The following is a 23101-nucleotide window of genomic DNA, read 5'->3' as shown; positions in this document are numbered from 1 at the left end:
ATGATGCGCGAAATTGAATCTTGTAACGATTAAAAATAATAGAAAAAAAAATATTGAAATTGACTCTTGAAACAGTTTTACTTTTTAATTATAAAAATCTACTATAATGATTCTGAAAATTTTCAAATATTATTAATATTGATAAAAATTGTAATGCACTATGCTTTAATGTTCAAACATTCTTATGTTTTTTTAAGTTAGAAAGATTTTCATAATTTGTAAAATCATGATTTAAACATAAAATGTAATGACAATGTTACAACTAGAATAAAACAAATTGCTTTTGTATTTTTTAAGAAAAACACAATAAAATAAAATAATAAAACCTAAAAGCTCTTGACAAACAAACTAGTAATATTAAAGCATGTGATATCAATGGTAGCAAATAAAGAGAACAAATGCTGATTTCTTCCTCAATAAGAAAGAAAAGTTCTACTAAGAAAGTCATAAACTTCTTCCATATTTCTTCACTGACACAAGGATTTGTGTAATCCCTTACCAGATCTTCTAGTCCAATTAGAAGTGTCTGGATACAAAGTCTCTCACCCTTTTCTTTGCAAACATCTTTCTAAAATGCAAAAAAAAAGTGAAAATGTGGTAAGATGTTTACATAAATACTATAAATGGAGAAGTGTTTAATGTAATTTGTGTTTAACTAGATATCTGTACATATCAATGAGGTATAAGTGTCTACTTTGAGTTTAACTAGATATCTGTACATATCACTGAGGTATAAGTGTCTACTTTGAGTTTAACTAGAGATCCGTACATATCACTGAGGTATGAGTGTCTACTTTGTGTTTAACTAGAGATCTGTACATATCACTGAGGTATTAGTGTCTACTTTGTGTTTAACTAGAAATCTGTACATATCACTGATGTATAAGTGTCTACTTTGTGTTTAACTAGAGATCTGTATATATCACTGATGTATAAGTGTCTACTTTGTGTTTAACTAGAGATCTGTACATATCACTGAGGTATAACTGTCTACTTTGTGTTTAACTAGATATCTGTACATACCACTGAGGTATAACTGTCTACTTTGAGTTTAACTAGAGATCCGTACATATCACTGATGTATAAGTGTCTACTTTGTGTTTAACTAGAGATCTGTACATATCACTGAGGTATGAGTGTCTACTTTGTGTTTAACTAGAAATCTGTAGAGGTATGAGTGTCTACTTTGTGTTTAACTAGAAATCTGTACATATCACTAAGGTATGAGTGTCTACTTTGTGTTTAACTAGAGATCTGTACATATCACTGAGGTATAAGGGTCTACTTTGTGTTTAACTAGAGATCTGTACATATCACTGAGGTATAAAAGTCTACTTTGTGTTTAACTAGAGATCTCGGTACATATCACTGAGGTATGAGTGTCTACTTTGTGTTAAACTAGAAATCTGTACATATCACTGAGGTGTAAGTGTCTACTTTGTGTTTAACTAGAAATCTGTACATATCACTGAGGTATTAGTGTCTACTTTGTGTTTAACTAGAGATCTGTACATTTCACTGAGGTATAAGTGTTTACTTTGTGTTTAACTAGAGATCTATTCATATCACTGAGGTATAACTGTCTACTTTGTGTTTAACAAGAAATCTGTATATATCACTGAGGTATGAGTGTCTACTTTGTGTTTAACTAGAGATCTGAACATATCACTGAGGTATCAGTGTTTACTTTTTGTTTAACTTGAGATCTATACATATCACTGAGGTATAAATGTCTACTTTGTATTTAACTAGAGATCTGTACATATCACTGATGTATGAGTGTCTACTTTGTGTTTAAGTAGAGATCTGTACATATCATTGAGGTATAAGTGTCTTCTTTGTGTTTAACTAAAGATCTGTACATATCACTGATGTATAAGTGTCTACTTTGTGTTTAACTAGAGATCTGTACATATCACTGAGGTATAAGTGTCTACTTTGTGTTTAACTAGAAATCTGTAGAAGTATGAGTGTCTACTTTGTGTTTTACTAGAGATCTGTACACATCACTGAGGTTTGAGTGTCTACTTTGTGTTTAACTAGAGATCTGTATTTATCACTGAGGTATGAGTGTCTACTTTGTGTTTAACTAGAAATCTGTATATATCACTGAGGTATTAGTGTCTACTTTGTGTTTAACTAGAGATCTGTACATATCACTGAGGTATTAGTGTCTACTTTGTGTTTAACTAGAGATCTGTTCATATCACTGAGGTATAAGTGTCTACTTTGTGTTTAACTAGAGATCTGTAGAAGTATGAGTGTACTTTGTGTTTAACTAGAGATCTGTACATATCACTGAGGTATAAGTGTCTACTTTGTGTTTAACTAGAGATCTGTACATATCACTGAGGTATAAGTGTCTACTTTGTGTTTAACTAGAGATCTGTACATATCACTGAGGTATAAGTGTCTACTTTGTGTTTAACTAGAAATCTGTACATATCACTGAGGTATTAGTGTCTACTTTGTGTTTAACTAGCGATCTGTACATATCACTGAGGTATAAGTGTCTACTTTGTGTTTTACTAGAGATCTGTTCATATCACTGAGGTATAAGTGTCTACTTTGTGTTTAACTAGAGATCTGTAGAAATATGAGTGTCTACTTTGTGTTTAACTAGAGATCTGTACACATCACTGAGGTATGAGTGTCTACTTTGTGTTTAACTAGAGATCTGTATATATCACTGAGGTATGAGTGTGTACTTTGTGTTTAACTAGAAATCTGTACATATCACTGAGGTATTAGTGTCTACTTTTTGTTTAACTAGAGATCTGTACATATCACTGAGGTACAAATGTATAAGTGTCTACTTTGTGTTTTACTAGAGATCTGTACATATCACTGAGGTATAAGTGTCTACTTTGTGTTTAACTAGAGATCTGTACACATCACTAAGGTATGAGTGTCTACTTTGTGTTTAACTAGAGATCTGTATATATCACTGAGGTATGAGTGTCTTCTTTGTGTGTGTTTAACTAGAGATCTGTACATATCACTGAGGTATGAGTGTCTACTTTGTGTTTAACTAGAGATCTGTACATATCACTGAGGTATGAGTGTCTACTTTGTGTTTAACTAGAGATCTGTACATATCACTGAGGTATGAGTGTCTACTTTGTTGCCTTGATGATCACATTTAAAACAAGTTTAGTTTCAATAGGCGGAGTTGTTTCAAAAACAATTTTAAATGTATTTTTTTTTAAATTTTGTAGATGATTACTAATTTCTTTATTTTTCTAATTTCAGAATTTCAGCCTGTGTCACCCCAGGGTAATTTTTCTAAAATTAACCCCCCCCCCCCCCCCACCTGTTTGGAAAATTGAACCCCCTTATTTATTCAATCAAAAAACTAATTAGAACATAACATAATGGTATAAGTTGTTTTAAAATGCTGCTATAACTTGATAATCTGATATCTGATGGGGGGTTCAATTTTCCATGGCTAAGTAAAAATGTTTCAACATCATTTCTAATATGTTTATTCATACCAAGTATTCATTAATGCATTATTTCTATGTAACATAGCTTGAACAGCTATGACAATTTAAAAATCTGAGGTCTATTAGGGGGGGCAGTTTTCCATGGTAGGGGGTAAAAAAATTTAAAAATATTTTCTAACATGTTTTATTCCAACCAAGTACTTATTAATGCATTCTAACTATATAACATAGCTGGAATAAATATAAATTTGAAAATCTGAGATCTATACAGGGGGATTCAGTTTTCCATTGAAGGGGGTTCAATTTTCCATGGCTGAGTACAAATGTTTAAAAATATTTTCTAAAATATATAAGTACTTGGTAGGAATAAAACATGTTAGAAAATATTTTTCAAACATTTTTACTCAGCCATGGAAAATTGAACCCCTTAATTTCCATTGAAAACTGACCCCCCCCCCCCCCACGCAAGAATTCAGAATTTCAAATTGTCATAGCTATTCCAGGTGTGTTACATTGTAATAATGCGTTAATAAGTAATTGGTAGGAATAAAACATGTTAGATAAATGTGGATAGTGGACACATGTGGACACAGATGATGCCCCCGCTTGCATATCATATAGTTATAAAGGGACATAACTGAACGGTAAAAGTGACGCTTCCCAAATTTGAACTTGATCTGAGTTTTGTGGTAATAAGCACTGCGTGTAAGTTTTATAACATTTGGTTGAGACAAACTAAAGTTAGAGAACGAAAACGAAAAATTCAGCAATTTTTATGTTTATGAAGGGACATAACTCAAGAATGGTAAAAGTGTTGCCACCAAATTTCGTACTTAATCCGTATTATGTAGTAATAAGCATTGTGTATAAGTTTCATAACATTTGGTTAAGGCAAACTAAAGTTAGAAAACAGACACAAAAAAATTGTACTTGATCTTAGTTTTGTGGTAATGAATATTGTGTATAGGTTTCATAATGTTTGGTTGGGGCAAACTTAAGTTACAGAATGGAAACTAAAAATTTTGCAATCGTTCGATTTATAAAGGGGCATAACTCAATAATGGTTAAAGTGACACTACCCAAATTCAACTTGATCTGTGTTTTATCAGTGGAAGTCAAAATTAAACATTGCATTGTATAAAGCATTGATTGTAGTTGAATCAACTATAATCATGGAAAAAGAAAGATAACTCCAATTTAAAAAATAACTTGATATTTAGAAGAAAATAAAAATTTAGCAATTTTTCCATTTCTAAAGGGGCATAACTCTAGAACGGTTAAAGTGACGCCACCAAAATTCAAACTTGATCTGTGTTTTGTGATAATAAGCATTGTGTATAAGTTTCATAACATTTGGTTGAGGCAAACTAAAGTTAGAGAACGGAAACCAATTTTGGGACGTACGTACGTACGTACAGACAGACAAGGGTAAAACTTAATGCCCCCTCTGCTACGGCGGGGGCATAAAAATATTTTTAAACATTTATACTCAGCCATGGAAAATTGAACCCCCTACCATAAAAACTGAACCCCCCTAAAGACCTCAGATTTTCAAATTGTCATAGCTATTCCAGCTATGTTAAATAGTAATAATGCATTAATAAGTACTTGGTTGGAATAAAACATCTTAAAAAATATTTAAAATTTTTTTTATTTAGCCATAGAAAATTGAACCCCCCTCTACAGACCTCAGATTTTCAAATTGTTATAGCTATACAAACTACTTTATAGAGTTATAATGCTTATCCTAATGGACATTTGACATTTATTTAAAGGATATACAGGGGGTTCAATTTTCCATATGGGATTTTGATCCCAGACTGAAGTTCAATTTTCCATTGACCCCGGGTTCAAATTTCAGGGGGTTCAATTTTCCATATGACACTTGTCCAATAAATGGGGAATGTGTCCATGGAACACAGATGATGCCCCCCGCTTGCATAAAACGTTATAAAAAGACATAAATCAAGAACAGTAAAAGTGACGCTACCCAAATTTGTTCCTGATTTGAGTTTTGTGGTAATAAGCATTGTGTATAAGTTTCATAACATTTGGTTGAGGCAAACTTAAGTAAGAAAACGGAAACGAAAAATAAGGCAATTTTTTCATTTGTAAAGGGGCATAACTCTAGAACGGTAAAAGTGACGCCACCAAAATTCAATCTTAATCTGTGTTATGTGGTAATAAGCATTGTGTATAAGTTTCATAACATTTGTTTAAGGCAAACATTAACAAACCTGTGTCCATGGTGTAAGTGAATAATATAAAGACATAAATAACTACAGACAAGTTTTTATTGATATTTAATACGAAGATCTCCCACTTGTGTCATAATAGCCAGGGAAGCCATCGTCTTAGAGTTTTTTTTACCACAAAGTCCGACAGTTCAGGACATCAGACCTAATTCAATTCAACCCCTGCTATGTTATGAAGATAAGAAACTAACAAAATACTGCAGAATTCTGCACCAAGTAATATATCTCTGCCAGTCAATACATCTTTCAAGATAATCTTTAAAATGTTCAAGTATTCCTCTTTGGAACATTCTGAAATTATCATCATAAAGTCAAATACATAAAATAATATGGCTCTGGTGTCAGTTATTTAGTCTATACTTTAAGCTAGTCCCCATCGTTAAAGACCTTATTGTGACCTTTAGGGTTCATGTTGCTTAGTCTTTAGTTTTCTATCTCTTGTTTTATATAGTGTTGTTTGTCTTTTGGTAATTCTTTTTATGCCATGACGTTGTCATTTTGTCATCGACTTACGAGTTTGGTAACTTCCACCACTCTTTTAATTGTCTTTTTTGTAAACTATTTATGATTTATTTTGGTCTTATTGATGTTTACCCAAATCTCTTTTTAGATCAGGTTTCATTCTTAATTCTAAAAGGCTGCAAAAATATAAAAAATCTATAAGTATGCATCAAGGAACATTATGTTTCAAAATGTCTTATCAAAATCTTCCAAACATATTTTTGGTATGTTTTAGCTCACCCCTAATTTATTGCTTATATCTAAATTGTAAATGAAGTGTTAACATTCATCTTTATAAATATGGAATAAAAGGAAATATTATCTGACCCATCAATGGTCAACAATAGTTATAAGGAAACATCTGTAAGTTTTTTTTCCTGAATTCTCTTAGGTTACTATGTTTTACTTGAATACATTATAAATTTATTGCTATTTTCTCCAATTTTGCTTTGATTTCTTTTTTGGTGATAATTTTTATATCACATTACTTCAGTGATGTGGGTTTTTTTCATTTGTCAAGTAGAAAGAGAATGCATGACATCAAAAGTCTACTCCATTGATGTTGCCTAGGAAAACGGTAATAAACAGATTATTAATGGTCTTTCAAACTGAAGGATGTTTCTCAGCTACATCTCACCTCACGGCTGTCTCCCGTCAGAGAAATTGTAGCTGAGAAACACCTTTTAGTTTGATATACCATCGATAATCTATAAATAAATATAATTTCACATATAACTTTATTGTTACAATTATTAATAGCAAACCTTGATTTCTGTAAGCTTTGAAAAGTACCCTGACTTCTGATGGCTTGTGACATGATAAAAACTTATTTACTCGTATCTGTCTTTATAACCTGTGACTTAATATTTCTACATTAATATGTCTATGTACTACATTCTTTAAAGAACTTAAATCAACACTAATCTGTCTGTGTGGTGTGGATGCCTTTGTTGGTGATTCATCGGAGCTGATGTTGCTAACACTTATATGACCATGATCTAAGTCTTTTTCTGCCCTCTGGTCATTGCTATGTTGTCTATCTATAAAATATAAAACAAGGATTTGTGCCCATAGGATACCATGCCCACCAAAATTATCATATCAGTGCACTTATAAAATTCAATCGAAACCCTTATTTGGCATAAACAATGTATTTCTAAAAGTTCACACCATAATGTAGTAAGTGTACATGTGTACTAAGTTTCAAACTGATGTGACCACAACTTTAAGGTAAAATAAGTTGTAACCCTTACACCACATTCTTCATGAGCCTGCCAGGAGCCTGTTATCCTGTGGGTGGTTGTTTGACATCATTTCTGTTTAGCAATAGCATAAATAATGATACATGTAAATCAGGCATTTGGTTTTCTCTTTTGAATTGTTTCACATTTCATCATCCCTGGAGTCTCATATGGCTATACTATACAGTACGTGTTTGTCTCATATGGCTATACTATACAGTATGTGTTTTACTCATTGTTCAGGGTTGTATACTGACCTGTAGTTGTTCACATTATTAATATTTGGTCTCTGGTGAAAATTTGTCTCATTGGCAATCATACCACCTCTCCTTATCTTTATATTGCATCTAATGACATTTCTATTATTGATTATTGAAAGTGTCATAATTATATACATAGTAAAACACATAGGGCAACCCTTAAAAAATTCTTTGTTTGATGTTGCCTACCCATGCCTTGTAGGGTTGGGTAGGTAGGTAGGGATTTTTTTGCCAACGATATAAGTTACATGTTTAAACAAGAAAACAACGTTAGAGCAGGAAAATATCTTTAAAAAAAATCATTGAAATGATTTGTGTTATAAAATTGTTCATGTAGGCTGCTTTTAAGGTGGGTAGGTAGGCAACATCAAACAATCTAAATTTTATTTTTGTCCTAGGGTCAATGTTCTTCTTTTCGGTCTGCAAGGTGCTATCTGCAATCAAAAGAGTGTGGCATCAACACCTTGTTAATTAAATTCATAAAATAATGACAAATTTTATGCAAAGTGCTGATATGAAAAGTGTTACCAATATTCTAACTTAAATTAAAAGAACACTGTTTTTTTTTATAATTTTCAAAGGAGATACATTTTTGTACTGAAGCAACAATTAAAGAGTAGGGTCATGGAGGTCCAAATTCGACCCTTAAAATTTGAATTTGTAATACTGTATCTTATTTTAAATCCAATATCTATGATCTAGTGGATATAGAAATATATGCATATCTAAATAAACTAAAAGTTTTTGTGTTTGTAATTGACCCCAAAAAAAAAATAGGCATCTTCCCATTCCCTATATCTTCTATTTATATAAGTTTCATTCCAATCAAGTAAGGAAACTCCAAATTACCATCCTGAATCCTGATTTTTTTTTCCAAAAGTAACAGTGTTCTTGACCTTTGAACTATTGACCCCAAAATTAATAGGAATCTCCTCCTTTCATATATCTTCAATATGTGTAAGTTTAAATCTAATCAAGCAAGGGAAACTCATATTTCCATCAGGAAACCATTTTTTCATTATTTTTTTTTTATTTTCGAAAACAGTGATCTTGTCCTTTGATCTATTGAACAAAAAAACAATAGGCTTCTTTTCGTTCCCTTGATCTTCTATTTTATCTTCTATCTCAATACTCAAGTTATAATCTATAACCATTTGTTTTCAAACACACACAATCTAATCTCCAGGATTTTTTTGGGAGGAGCAAAAAATTAAATAAGTCCATTTATGAAAAAAAAAGATACCGACAAATGGAGAAAAAAAACCAGGCTTTTTCCTGATCATGAAGAAGCTTTTATTCAAGTTTTATAAAAAAAAATTCATGAAGGTTTGTCAAAGTAATTGTTGTTTAAAAACTGTAACTCAGACTGTATCTTAAGATTAACTGCAAAATATTTAAGTCCCTATCTGTATAGAACCACTAATTCAGGCCTGGTCTGAAAGAGCATACAAGAAAGTGGTTCATATTTTAAACAAAACAGTTCCTAGTCATAGCTGTAGCTTTGTCAATAAGTAAAATGTTTGGGTAAGTTTGGTATAAAATGAAAGCTTAGAGACTTTGACTCACTGTAGAAACCTTGATGAAAGCTTGTTATAATAACAAAAAAAATATAAAATTAATAAAGGAGGGCATATGCGCCCTGGGTTGACTTCGATTTGATAAACACGGGTTTCTCGTGTCAGTAGAGTTTAAATCGAACGGGCAGAGTTTCTCTAAAACGTCATCAAATTAACCTTTTGACCCGAGTCGAGTTCTACCTACCTCGTAGGCAGGTTTCGTTGAGTAGAGTAAAAAAACAAAATGGAAGAACAAGTGAAGTAAGTAAAAACTGAAAAAAAAATATCTTCAAATTTAAGCTACTTGTATCTTACACTGGGTAACAAATGGCAAAAATAACAACTTTATAAAACCAAAATATAAAAAAAGCAGCTCAGTTAATAATTGATTCAATACAAAATGAAAATGTTTTCATCTATTTGGTACGATTTGATAAAGCAGTGGCTATTTTGCCCCTGCCGGCAAACTAGAAAATATGCTATTTTGCTGTCTCTGATTAAAGTACCTTGAGAAAAGCCGGCAAAATAGCATATTTATATAGCAATGGCATTATCGTGGACTTGTTTATTGAAGAGGGAATTTTAATATTTTTCAACAGTACTATTAAAAAATCCTATGTAATGCTCCATTTTGAAGGGTTTGAAGAGTTTATAGATATAAGAAGATGCGGTATGAGTGCCAATGAGACAACTCTCCATCCAAGTCAAAATTTATAAAAGTAAATCTACTTGTAAGTTAATGGTCGATATAACTGTCTAGTGCGCTTGGGCAGTTACGTAAAAAGTTTTACCCGAGTAACCCAAAGTTAATCAAATCTAAGTCGACCCTGATGTTCAGATCAGAAGTACCCGTTTTTGTACTACCAACTTTCCGGGAACCATATGCTCTAATATGCAATTAAAGGTATATTGAATTTTTTAGCACAAGTCAGTATAAGGTATAGTTTTGACATGAAATGACTGTCACTTTGTCTGAACTTAAGACAAAACAGCTATGACTGCTTGAAATTGCATAATTTAACGTAGATAGCAATGGAGTTATGAATTAGTGGTTTTATTCCTTAATCAGTAAAATAATGTAACAAAAAATTGAAAAAAACAGTGTTCAAAAACTTAGCTCTGGATGTTTTCTCTTAACCATTTAAGAGATTTTTTTACAGTTTCCTATTACATATGAAGGTTTGACAAGTTATTGATGTCTAAAGATACTTTACTACTGAATGAACCTAAGAGTGGGGTCTGTCGGGGTACAATAGTTCAGTACATACGTTTATTTGCCTAAAAATCACTCTTTTGCTGGAAGAATCACTTTGGAATATCTTCGTGTATATATTAAAAGATATCATATTACAACTTCATAGTGTTCTCACCAAAAATCACCAGCAATCACTTGGTTTCACCCCAGTGATATACTTAACACCAAAAAGAGAGATGTTTTACTGAGTCATCTTGTGTTTACTGTAATGTTACTTACTGCTTTGAACATGCTTTTCTGGAATATCTTGATTTTTTCTGATATTTCTATTTATACAATTATCATTTGTGTTCTCAAAGAGATTTCTGTCGACTCTAATGACCAGGTCATTGATGTTATTGTTGTCATCATCAGACTCTTTTAACGCAACAGTGCGACTAGATCTTGATGCTATAAATAGACATATTTAGATTTCATTGTATGGTTTATACTATGACTTTGCAAAATACAGTGAAAGTAACTTTTTTAATAATAGAAAGCAATTTTAGTTTCCTTCTTTAATTAACTCACATTTGCTTACAGATTTTAAATAAGAAGATACATGTGGTATGATTGCCAATGAGACAACTATCCATCATATAACAGAGATGTTAGCAACTACAGCTAGGTCACTGTATGGCCTTCAACAATGAGCAAAACCAATACCAAATAAAAAGCTTTAAATAGCCTCGGCATGAAAATATGTAAAAAAAAATTCAAACAAGAAAACCAACAACCTGATTTAAGTGCATGTTATTTAATCTAAATAAACTGCTTCGCTGAGCGCAGCTGGATACGCCCGCAAAGGTCCAACCCTGAACAGTTGGGACAAAAATGGACACAATATTCAAGCTTGATACAGGTCTGAATTTGGATTGTATTAAATATTTAACATATTATAGGTTTCTGAATAAATGTAGTCAAAGAACTTGAAATTGGTTATATGAATTGAATTTATATTCAATTAAAGATTTCTTGCTGTTGTGCATTACACTTTGCTGTTGCGCAATACTTAGTAAATCTGTTGTCAGACTATAAACAATTAAAGTTCAATTAATTCTCAATGTCATATTAAAAATTTATGAAAATGTAAAGGGAGCTTACATCAATAGATATAAATAATTCACCAAAGTTTCATGAGAATTTCTGACAGCATTTTTGAGTTATTGTCCAAAAACTGGAAAATCACCCCTTTTTTAATGAATAAAACCCCATAACTCAGAAATGTAAAATGTAAAATTTATAAAATTCTAAACGGAGCTTACATCAATAGATATAAACAATTCACCAAAGTTTCATAAGAACTGCTGAAAGCATTTTTGATTTTTTGTCTGAAAACTAGAAAATCCCCCTTTTTTTAATGAATAAAACCCCATAACTTGGAAATGTAAAATCTAAAATATTTAAAAATCAAAAGGGAACTCATGTCAATAGATATAAACAATTCACCACAATTTCTTGCAAGTTGGTGAAAGCATTCTCGAGTTATTGTCAGAAAACTGGAAAATCCCCCTTTTTTTAATGAATAAAACCCAATAACTCGGAAACATAAAATCTTAAATTTATAAAAAACGAAAGGGAGCTCATGTCAATAGATATAAACAATTCACCAAAGTTTTATGCAAATTGGTTAAAGCATTTTTGAGTTAATGACCCACATGTTGACGACGGACGGACGGACAGACGGACGGACGGACAGACGGACGGACAACGGTATACCATAATACGTCCCGTAAACGGGCGTATAAAAACACTTTTATTTTTTAAGTTTTTGCATTTAACAATGCATTTTAATGAAAATAAAATTCATGAGTTAGTAAGATTATTCCTTCTCAAATCTTGTATTGGATGAATTCAAGAAATATTATATATATCCATTGTAGTTTTAGTTAACCAAATAATTCATGAAAATTGCTACCTTCTGAATACCACGACCACAAAAGTTATTGTGTCTTACAGTGGTTTTCCCCATGTTTATCTCCAGGATGAAATTTGTCCGATGAATAATATAAAAGCTAACAGTTACAGTAATAACCATTCTTGAAACTTGTCTGTAAAATTCAAATGTTCACATGGAAAAGTTTAATTTAAGGTATCTTTACCTTAGAATATGAGAGTTCCACCTAGGCTTATCTTTACCTTAGAATATGAGAGTTCCACCTAGGCTTATCTTTACCTTAGAATATGAGAGTTCCACCTAGGCTTATCTTTACTTTAGAATATGAGAGTTCCACCTAGGCTTATCTTTACCTTAGAATATGAGAGTTCCACCTAGGCTTATCTTTACCTTAGATTATGAGAGTTCCACCTAGGCTTATCTTTACCTTAGATTATGAGAGTTCCACTTAGGCTTATCAATACCTTAGAATATGAGAGTTCCACCTAGGCTTATCTTTACCTTAGAATATGAGAGTTCCACAGAGGTTGACTTAACAAAATTTAAAAGTATGGCCAATATTGCCAGTTAGAGCGTAAATTTACTGGCCCAACTCAAATAAAAATTGCCCTAATAATACTATCTAAGTGAAAATAGAGTCAAATGTAATGGCCAATGGGGCCAGTAGTCTTTATGTTCAACTGGCCCATCGAAATTCTACTGGCCTTGGGCCAGTGCTTAAGACGATCCCTGGTTCCACTTAGGCTTATCTTTACCTTAGAATATGAGAGATCCACCTAGGCTATTAGGATTTAGTGTTATTAGATAGATTCAATATACTTTTTTATTTTCAATTTAAAGGGCTAAGAAAGTAGCCTTAACATTCTTTCTCCTTTAATAATCAAAGGGTTTAAACTTAAACTACATAGCTGAAGGCTTGATTTCTTACCAGGTATACGGTAGTATTCAATAGTTGGTCTTTTTTGTCGCTTTCCTTCTTTACATTCCATTTTCTGTAATATAAAAACAGGTTGTAGACAACACATTTTTTATTTGTATCAGAATTGCATTTGATTTCCCTACTGTTATCCACAGAAAAAAAATCATGAGGTGTCTAATCCACAGCCCCTATCTTCCCCTGGAATAGCCCTATGACAAACTGTCTTAGCCTCATTCTTTATGTGCCTGTCCCAAGTCAGGAGCCAGTAGTTCAGTGGTTGTCCTTGGTTCATGTCTTGTCATATTTGTTTTTTTGTAAATTGTTTTGTTATAAATTAGGCCGTTAATTTTCTCAATTGAATTGTTTCATATACTTATTTTTAGACTCTATGCCATATAATTAACCTTTGAGGAATGCTGATGGTCAATGACCCAAATATACATAAATATAAATATACAGACAAGCACATGTAATAGATCTCATAATGAGAGTTTTCTGGGTCTGTTTGCTTTCATGTCATAGATAATATAAAATATGTAAAATCATGTAAATCCTTGTTTATACCCGTTGTATTAGAATATTTTTTGTTGGTCGTATCAGTCAACATAATGGTTAATCCAGGTGGCTCCCTTGTTTCATTTTTCAATGTATTAGCACATATATGACCCATCTCCAGCTAAGGGATTAATGAAAGTCGCATGAATACGGATTCAAATGAGGTTGAATTATTGACTTGCAAGCCAATAATACATAGCTATATTTTTAAGTTTATTTTCTCAAAATTTAATCAAATTGACTGCTTATAGCAAAATCTGGTATCAAAATTCCACTTTTAAAAATGTTTGAAACAGAAAAAAACATATTTCAATTTTTTGTCTAAATTAGTGATTGAGTCCAGACACATTGTACTTTTTGACAAATTAGTTGTTTTTTTCAAATTTTTTTTTAAACTGAGCAATTATAATTGTATTAATCGCTATTTTGTGCATTTTTCCTTTGATCTTATTTTGTGATAATTTTTCATATCATGCTACTCGCTTGAGATGGAAAATTATCGTCAGAAACTAAGTCGCATGTGACGTAGTCAATGTAAACATGAACGACCTCATAGGCAAAATAGCAATAAACAGATTATCAATGGTCTTTCAAACTCAAGGATGTTTCTCATCCACATCTCATCTCAGGGCTTTCGCCCTACGATGAGATTGTAGCTGAGAAACACCCTCTCGTTTGAAAAACCATAGATAATCTATAACACCATTTTCAATATTAAAGTTCAAGAAAAAGTAATTGCAATGAAGTAGAATGCAGCAACTTATTAGACTGATTAAATATTGGAGGTTGCTGTTTAGATTTATTACCAAGAAAATTGACTAAAAACTTTCTTTTCTTCAACCAACCAGTTTTCATTTATGTTTATAAATCAGATTATCATAATCCTTATTCACAAATTTTAAACACTGACTTTGTCCGCGTGAAAATAAAGTTGTATTCAGCAACATCACTAGTCCAAATAATTATGACTTCTTAAAGGCTATTTGATTTTTTTTCGCTGTGACAGCATGGCGTCACAACAAAACAATAAAATAGCCTTTCAAGACATCATAATTATTTGGACTACATTTAATCACCAAATGAAATTGGGAATGGAAATGGGGAATATGTCAAAGAGACAACAACCTGACCAAAGAGCAGATAACAACCAATTTAAGGCCACCAAAGGGTCTTCAACGCGATTAGAAAAAATGTAATTATGTGAATATTTCATTTTTAGATTTTGAGTTTAAATATATATTTGAAAATTTTAACATAATTCTATGTGATTAAAAAAAAAATCGATCAATGAAAATCAATTAAAAAAGTTGCAGATAAAATTTGTTTTACTCAGGGGAGATAATTCATTGCCACTAGATTCTCACTTGTATTTCCTGAAAATGTCTTCACGCTATTTTAATCTTGACACCTTCCTACACTCAACAGATCTGGACTAGATTGGGGAGCCCTAATTGGTACTGCAAGTGAAATGGTGTTCGATCCTGGGCTCAACTGTAATATACGGTAGAAGTAGTTCCTAAACTATAAGAGGAAAACAACGGAACAACAGAAAGACTGAACTGTAATTTACGTATAAAACATCGTATAAATTATATACTTGCTGATCTGTTATCTATAATAAAAAATAATGGTAGACATCAATTATTATGCAAAATTGGTCATATAACAATAAGTAAACTATATGATTTTTTTTCTGGAGTGTGATCAAATTTCATGTTTCAGCCCGTTGTATAAATACACCCGTATTATTACAGCCTTTTGTCATCACAGGCTGTTTACTAGTATCGATAAACCTGAAAATCATCAACGGCATTTTCTTAAATTAAAATATATAAATAGAGGTATTGATTTTATTAACTTATCTAGTAGATTCAATGACTCTACCATCCATAGCCAAATACCTCCATATTTTGATAATACAGAATCACCTATCATTTCGTATTCGTACAAAAAAAAACAGCAGAAGTTTTAATTTTAATTATGCGTCAGTAACATCAGACGTCAATATAGAAAATAACGATCCTTCCACTTGCGACTATGAAACATCTAGTTTTAGCTATGTTCCCTATGGTCATGTCATAACAGAAGACCTCAACATCGTTGAAGAACGTGAGATCAAAACTTTTCTTAAGAAAGGACCTAAATATCGTCTTCCATCTATTATAAATTGGAAACAGTATCGTCAGGTCATTAAAGACGCTCTGTCTGCCTACTGTAAACATTGGTGTAAACGTGAAAAATCTTATAACAAATCCCTAGACAGTTATTTGAATACAATTATGAAAACTGTTAATAGTCGTTTATCTCATTTTGAAAACAATTCTGAAATTAATGATAGGGTTCATGACAAAGCAGCCAATAATGTAGTGGTGGTGTGACGTATATACTATACGAAAGTTCTCCAAAATGAAATTATAAATTCTTCTACATTCAGGTCCGTACGCTCCACATAGAATCAAATTGTAAACACGCATATCACTGCCAATACATATCTAAAAGCCTCTTCCGAACATTTGAAAGTACCTAAATTACATAAACTTCCTTTTTAATTTCGTTTCATCTCCGCATCTAGTAAATGTTCTACTACTAATCTGTCAGTGCTTCTACCTACCTCCCTTACTACTATCAAATAATTTATTATAAACTTTTGTAATAAATATTATGAAAATAATGGTATTAAATATTTTGGAGTGTTCAAAATTTTTTAGAGGTTTTATATAAAAAACGTGCTTTTGATGGTCCTTTAATTCTGTTGACAGTTATGATTTTCTACTCTCTACACTACACTTCAACACAATCTTATCAAGATAAAGTTTTCAGATTTAATTAAATAGTCTTTTGAAAAATCGTATTGTAAATTCATTTGCTGTAACTCGTTTTTCTGTAACGAAAAAGGAAAGTATGCTAGATACACTTACTGGAAATGTGAAGATATGATTGAAGCTTTAAATCTTCTCCTAGGCAACATTAATTTTCGTTTCGGCGTTTCGTGTATCGACACGTATTAGGTAGTCCTTTTCTAGATTTAGACATTACAATTTCTAAAGGGAAACTCCATACTAAAATTTACGACAAAAGAGACGATTTTCATTTCCTTTTGTTGATTTTCCTTTTTTAGACAGCGATGTTTCTTTGGCTCCATCATACGGTGTTTATATATCCCAACTCGTTCGTTATGCCCGTGTGTGTAGTGATGTCATAGATTTTAAGGAACGTAATCAATGCATGACTGGTAAATTATTAAGTCAGGGATTTCGTTACCATAAATCACTTAAAACATTTTCTAAATTCTTTCATAGATACAAATTTGATTAGTAAATGTAGCTGTACCTGTAGAAAACTATTAAAACCGGTATTTCACATCCTAAATTTCACGGTAATATTGTACTAAAAGCGCGGAAATCACTATGTGATCCATGTAAACTCATCGAGCCTTCAAACAAACTTATCAGTAAAGCTTATCTTATTAATATTGTAATAATATCTTTGAATATTGTTTACATTGGCACTAACATCGATTTGGCATCAACAAATTAAAATATAATCAAATTTGTATTTTTTTCGAATGGTTTTTGGGATGTATAAATACACATCCACGTTCATTTTCTATTTAGAGATTGTTTTATCTATATACAACAAGATACATATTTATTATAATCTTAATGATCCTTCTATCTGTGAATGTTTACTTAGTTTGTGTTATATCTCGTCTCACTATTTTTAATATGTACCACCTTTGATAAGTATTTAGTTTGACGATACATTTTCACTTCTGTACTCGTACTTTCAACAACAAATTTATTTATTTATGTGTAAAAAATGCTTACTTCCGTACTCCTAACAACAAAATTATTATATTTTAATTTACCTGTTACGTTGTTTTATTTAACACAATTTCTACATCTTTTTTTTTTACTACTTGTAACGTATATATTATATAGGCACCTACGTTTTAATATTGTATTTATATTGTGTCATAGATCAGTGTATGTTTACTTGTTTTTGTTTAAATGTCTTTTTGATCGAGTTAAGCCATTTCAATTGATATTTTATAGTGTGCCTTTTTATGTTGTAATGTTACACTACTGTCACATGTTAGGGTGAAGGTTGGCGCCTATTAAAACGCATTTTTATGCACCTATCCTAAGTCAGGAGCCTGTTGTTCAGTGGTTGTCGTTTGTTGGTGTGGTTCATAGGTGTTTCTCGTTTCTCGTTTTTTATATAGATTAGACCGTTGGTTTTACTGTTTGAATTGTTTACACCAGTAATTTTGGGCCCTTTATAACTTGCTGTTCAGTGTGAGCCAAGGATCCGTGTTGAAGGCCGTACTTTTACCTATAACTTTTTATACATTGTGACTTGGATAGAGAGTTGTCTCATTGGCACTCATACCACATCTTCTAATCCATATGTTTAAGTTACGCTATAAAAATGTTTCAGGTTAAAGCGAATAAGAAATGTACAAATTTTGAAAGTAGTACTAGTATGTAATTTATGTGTTAGATTTTTGATGTTGCTATAAAAAAAAATGTGTTTTATCATATTTACGGCTGTAGTTTACAAAAAACATATTATTTTTGTATGTTTTTTTCAGTTTTGTAAAAGAGGGACGAAAGATACCAGAGGGACAGTCAAACTCATAGATCGAAAACAAACTGACAACGTCATGGCCAAAAATAAAAAGACAATCAGACAAATAATAGTACAGATGACACAACATAGAAAACTAAAGACTAAGCAACACGAACCCCACCAAAAACTGGGGGTGATCTCAGGTGCTCAGGAAGGGTAAGCAGATCCTGCTCCACATGTGGCACCCGTCGAGTTTATTATGTTATTACAAATCCGGTAAATAGTCTAATTCGGTTAGTCACATTCGTGAAAAGGGAAGGGTATTGTAGTTACGACATAAGGAACATATCCGATATCATCTGTGTAACATGAGAGGAGATAACTCAGATATAAGGGGGATAACTCAGATAAAGTAAATTTTATAATAGAATGAGTTGTGAATTTACCTATTTTATTATGTAGCAAGAAAACGAGTCCGGTGACCCCGTTTTTTCTTTTTCTTATCTGAAATCATATCATTAGAACTGCCTTCTCATGTTTCATTTTAAAGTTCTATGGTGTAGATTTCTTTTTATCATACAAAATTCCATGCATAATCTATACAAAATCTGACAATTTTTCACAACCAGTAGCGTGAAAAAAACTTGGTAACCCATACTTTTTATTATTTGTTTTTAAAAAAAGCATGATATAAACTACATTTTGACAAATTATTAGAAAATTCTGAAAGAATGCACTAAAAACATTAAAAAATACATCTCACACAAACCAGGTACAGAAATATTATCTGATGGCAGTGTCTCAAATAGTTTCAGGCACATCCTGGCAAATTTCAAAAGAATGCGAACCTGTGTTTGAATGTTCTTACATATTTTTTTTCGTGTTGAAGAGTTCTTCTATGATGGCTATGATTTAAAGGATGTCAGTACAGAAACAGCTGATGAGCTATGTCAGTAAGTGTCTGCCTACAGATTTTAAACCATCGAGATTGGTAAGCCGTTCTTGTATTGTAGAATTCAGAAAACAATCATCTGGTATCGATGTTCAATAGTAAAATACAGGAACCGCTTAATAGAAGAAAAACGTTCCTGTTTTGTAGTAACCTAAAACCGATATTCAGTCATTGATTATCTTTTTTATTCCAACTTCACTGATGAGTCTTTTGTGGAAGAAACGCGTGTCTGCCGTGTCTGGCGTGTCTGGCGTGTCTGGCGTGTCTGGCGTGTCTGGCGTGTCTGGCGTGTCTGGTGTGTCTGCCGTGTCTGGCGTGTCTGGCGTGTCTGCCGTGTTTGGCGTGTCTGGCGTGTCTGGCGTGTCTGGCGTGTCTGGCGTGTCTGCCGTGTCTGCCGTGTCTGGCGTGTCTGGCGTGTCTGCCGTGTCTGGCGTGTCTGGCGTGTCTGGCGTGTCTGGCGTGTCTGGCGTGTCTGGCGTGTCTGCCGTGTCTGGCGTGTCTGGCGTGTCTGCCGTGTCTGGCGTACAGACTTAGCTTGTAACCCTGGTATCTTTGATGAGTTTGTCGTTCAGTCTACGTTTTTTTTCCCTACATTTATAACTAAAACTGAAAATAGAATTAAAAAGATATGCCGAATTTTTATTTTATAATAATTAGACTCCGTTCAGTGTTTTAAAGAACATTTTTCAAATTAATGTTATGTGACGATTTTTGAAGTATTTAAAACTCGAAATTTATAAGTTGCCTTGTACCATTATCAGTTATAAAATTCACCTCAACAGATACCAGTTTGTTGTTTTGATAAAAGAATGGAAAAGGCAAAATTTCTTCAAAAATGTATTACAGTTATCCTCTGAATTTAACGTTGATTTTTCATGATTGAATTGCAGGAATTTTATGGATAGAGCCAAATTTGAGACGGCAGGCACTTGTGAAATGATGTCTCGCTACTGGTAGGATGAAGGAACCAATGTGAGACAGCAGGCACCTGTGAAATGATGTCTTTCGCTACTGATATGATGAAGGAACAAATGTGAGACGGCAGGCACCTGTGAAATGATGTCTTTTGCTACTGATATTATGATGGAACAAATGTGAGACGGGCAGGCACCTGTGAAATGGTGTGCTTCGCTACTGATATGATGAAGGAACAAATGTGAGACGGTAGGCACCTGTGAAATGATGTCTTTCGTTACTGATATGATGAAGGAACAAATGAGAGAGGTCAGGCACCTGTGAACTGATGTCTTTCCCTACTGATATGATGAAGGAACAAATGTAAGACGGCAGGCACCTGTGAAATGAAGTCTTTCGCTACTGATATGATAAAGAAATTGATCAGAGCTTTTTGTGTTGAGAACAAACAAGGTTTGGAAACTGTTTCTGATATATTTGTGTAATACAAAATATTTAAATTTAACCGAATAGAACTTACATTTGGTTTTTTTCAATTTTGATTTTAAATTGATTCATTGACCTTTTGTTTGTTTTTGCGGTATCTGTCGAAATTTGTATTTAATGAGGGCATTCGTGATTCTTTGACATAACAGTTATATGACCGACTACTGTCATACATTATAGATGTTTTTTTTTCTTTTCTTAACATTTCAGACTTTCTAAACTTGATACCATGCTATAGTGATCCAGATTTCCAGTCATCATTCGTGAGATGTGTCAAGAATTCAATTGTAGACTTATACCAAATAGCTGTGGGTAATTTATACTTCGTTCAAGAAGCGTTTAATACAATCGATACGATCTTAATTTCCAGTTTAACAACTCATACTTCTAATTCTTATTTGATGCAGAAAATTTTCTCTGACTGTGACAGGATTATCATTTATTTTTTCGTTTTGTTTATTTCTCAAATGGCACTTGAGTCGGTAAAAATGATATATAAAAATAAAGAGATGTGATATAATTGCCAAAAAGACAATTATCCACCAAAACTCAAATGAAGTGGATGTAAGAAATTATAGGCAACCGTTTGGCCTTCAGCCGTTAGAAAACCCTTACTGTATAGTCGGCTATAAAAGGCCCCGACATGAAAAAATGTTAAACAATTCAATTGAGAAAACTTACGGCCTAATTCATAACAAAACAATTTACGAATATTTGCCGCTTGTATCAAACCCAGTAAATCATATACTGTGGCATGGATCCTTGTCGGCTGTATCTAACTCAGTATTTCATATACTGTGTCATGGATCCTTGTTCGGCTGTATCTTACCCAGTAAATCATATAGAGTAGCATGGATCCTTGTCGGCTGTATCAAACCCAGTACATCATATACTCTGGCATGGATCCTTGCCAACTGTATGTTACCAAGTGCATCATATATTCTGGCATGTATCCTTGTCGGCTGTATCTTACCTAGTACATCATATTCTCTGACATAGATCCTTGTCGGCTGTATCTAATCCAGTAAATCATATACTGTGGCATGGATCCTTGTCAGCTGTATCCAACCCAAAAAATCATATAGTATGGCATGGATCCTTGTCGGCTGTATCTAACTAAGTACAACAAATAGTGTGGCATGGATCCTTGTCGGATGTATCTATCCCAGTACATCATATAGAGTGGCATGGATCCTTGTCGGTTGTATCTAACCCAGTATATCATATACTCTGGCATAGATCCTTGTCAGCTGTATCTTACCCAGTGCATCATATATTCTGGCATGTATCCTTGTCGGCTGTATCTGACCCAGTACATCATATACTCTAGCATGGATTCTTGTCGGCTGTATCTAACCTAGTAAATCATATATTGTGACATGGATCCTTGTCGGCTGTATTTAACCCAGTTTTTCATAAAGAGTGGCAGGGATACTTGTCGGCTTTATATTATCAAGTACATCATACAATGTGACATAGATCCTTGTTGACTCTCTCCAACTCAGTACATCATATAGTACGGCATTGATCCTTGTCGGCTGTATCCGAATCAGTAAATCATATATTGTGGCATGAATCCTTGTCGGCTGTATCTAACTCAGTACATCATATACTATGTCATGGATCCATGTCGGTTGTATCTAACCCAGTATTTCATATAGTATTTCATGGATCCTTGTCGGCTGCATCTAGCTCAGTACTTCATATAGTATGGAACGGATCCTTGTCGGCTGTATTCAACTCGGTACATACTATACTATGTCATGGATCTTTGTCGGCTGTATCTAACCCAGTACATCATATAGTATGGCATGGATCCTTGTCGGTTTTATTCAACCCAGTACATCATCTAGAGTGGCATGGATCCTTGTCGGCTGTATCTAACTCAGTACATCATATAGAGTGGCATGGATCCTTGTCGGCTGTATCTTACCCAGTACAACATATAGAGTGGCATCGATCCTTGTCGGCTGTATCTAACCCAGTGCCTCATATATTCTGGCATGTATCCTTGTCGGCTGTATCTGACCCAGTACATCATATACTCTGGCATGGTTTCTTGTCGGCTGTATCTAACCTAGTAAATCATATACTGTGGCATGGATCCTTTTCGGCTGTATCTAACCCAGTTTTTCATATAGAGTGGCATGGATCCTTGTCCAGTAAATCATATACTCTAGCATGGATCCTTGTCGGTTATATCTAACTCAGTATTTCAGATAGAGTGGCATGGATCCTTGTCCAGTAAATCATATACTCTGGCATGGATCCTTGTCGGCTGTATCTAACCTTTTATTTCATATACTGTGGCA

General features: G+C 33.0%; 1 protein-coding gene and 1 long non-coding RNA gene across 2 annotated transcripts in view; both read right to left on the bottom strand.

Moving 5' to 3' along the window:
• Positions 1-88: 88 nt before the first annotated feature.
• Positions 89-23101, bottom strand: part of LOC127708229 (uncharacterized) — an 85425-nt gene continuing 62412 nt past the window's right edge. The window contains exons 5-6 of the mRNA XM_052213072.1: positions 350-568; positions 89-112 (exon numbers count right to left, since the gene is read on the bottom strand). Of these exons, the coding sequence (XP_052069032.1) occupies positions 89-112; positions 350-568 (243 nt within the window). The remainder of the gene's footprint in view (positions 113-349; positions 569-23101) is intronic.
• Positions 7192-13449, bottom strand: LOC127709099 (uncharacterized). The gene is made up of 3 exons (XR_007985497.1): positions 13319-13449; positions 10734-10904; positions 7192-7242 (listed from the first exon to the last, which is right to left on the bottom strand). It is a non-coding gene; the product is annotated as an uncharacterized LOC127709099 (long non-coding RNA).

This window comes from Mytilus californianus, unplaced genomic scaffold, assembly GCF_021869535.1.
Source record: "Mytilus californianus isolate M0D057914Y unplaced genomic scaffold, xbMytCali1.0.p SCAF_7, whole genome shotgun sequence".
Taxonomy (NCBI): Eukaryota; Metazoa; Mollusca; class Bivalvia; order Mytilida; family Mytilidae; genus Mytilus; species Mytilus californianus.
This window is presented reverse-complemented; position numbering and strand designations above follow the sequence as displayed.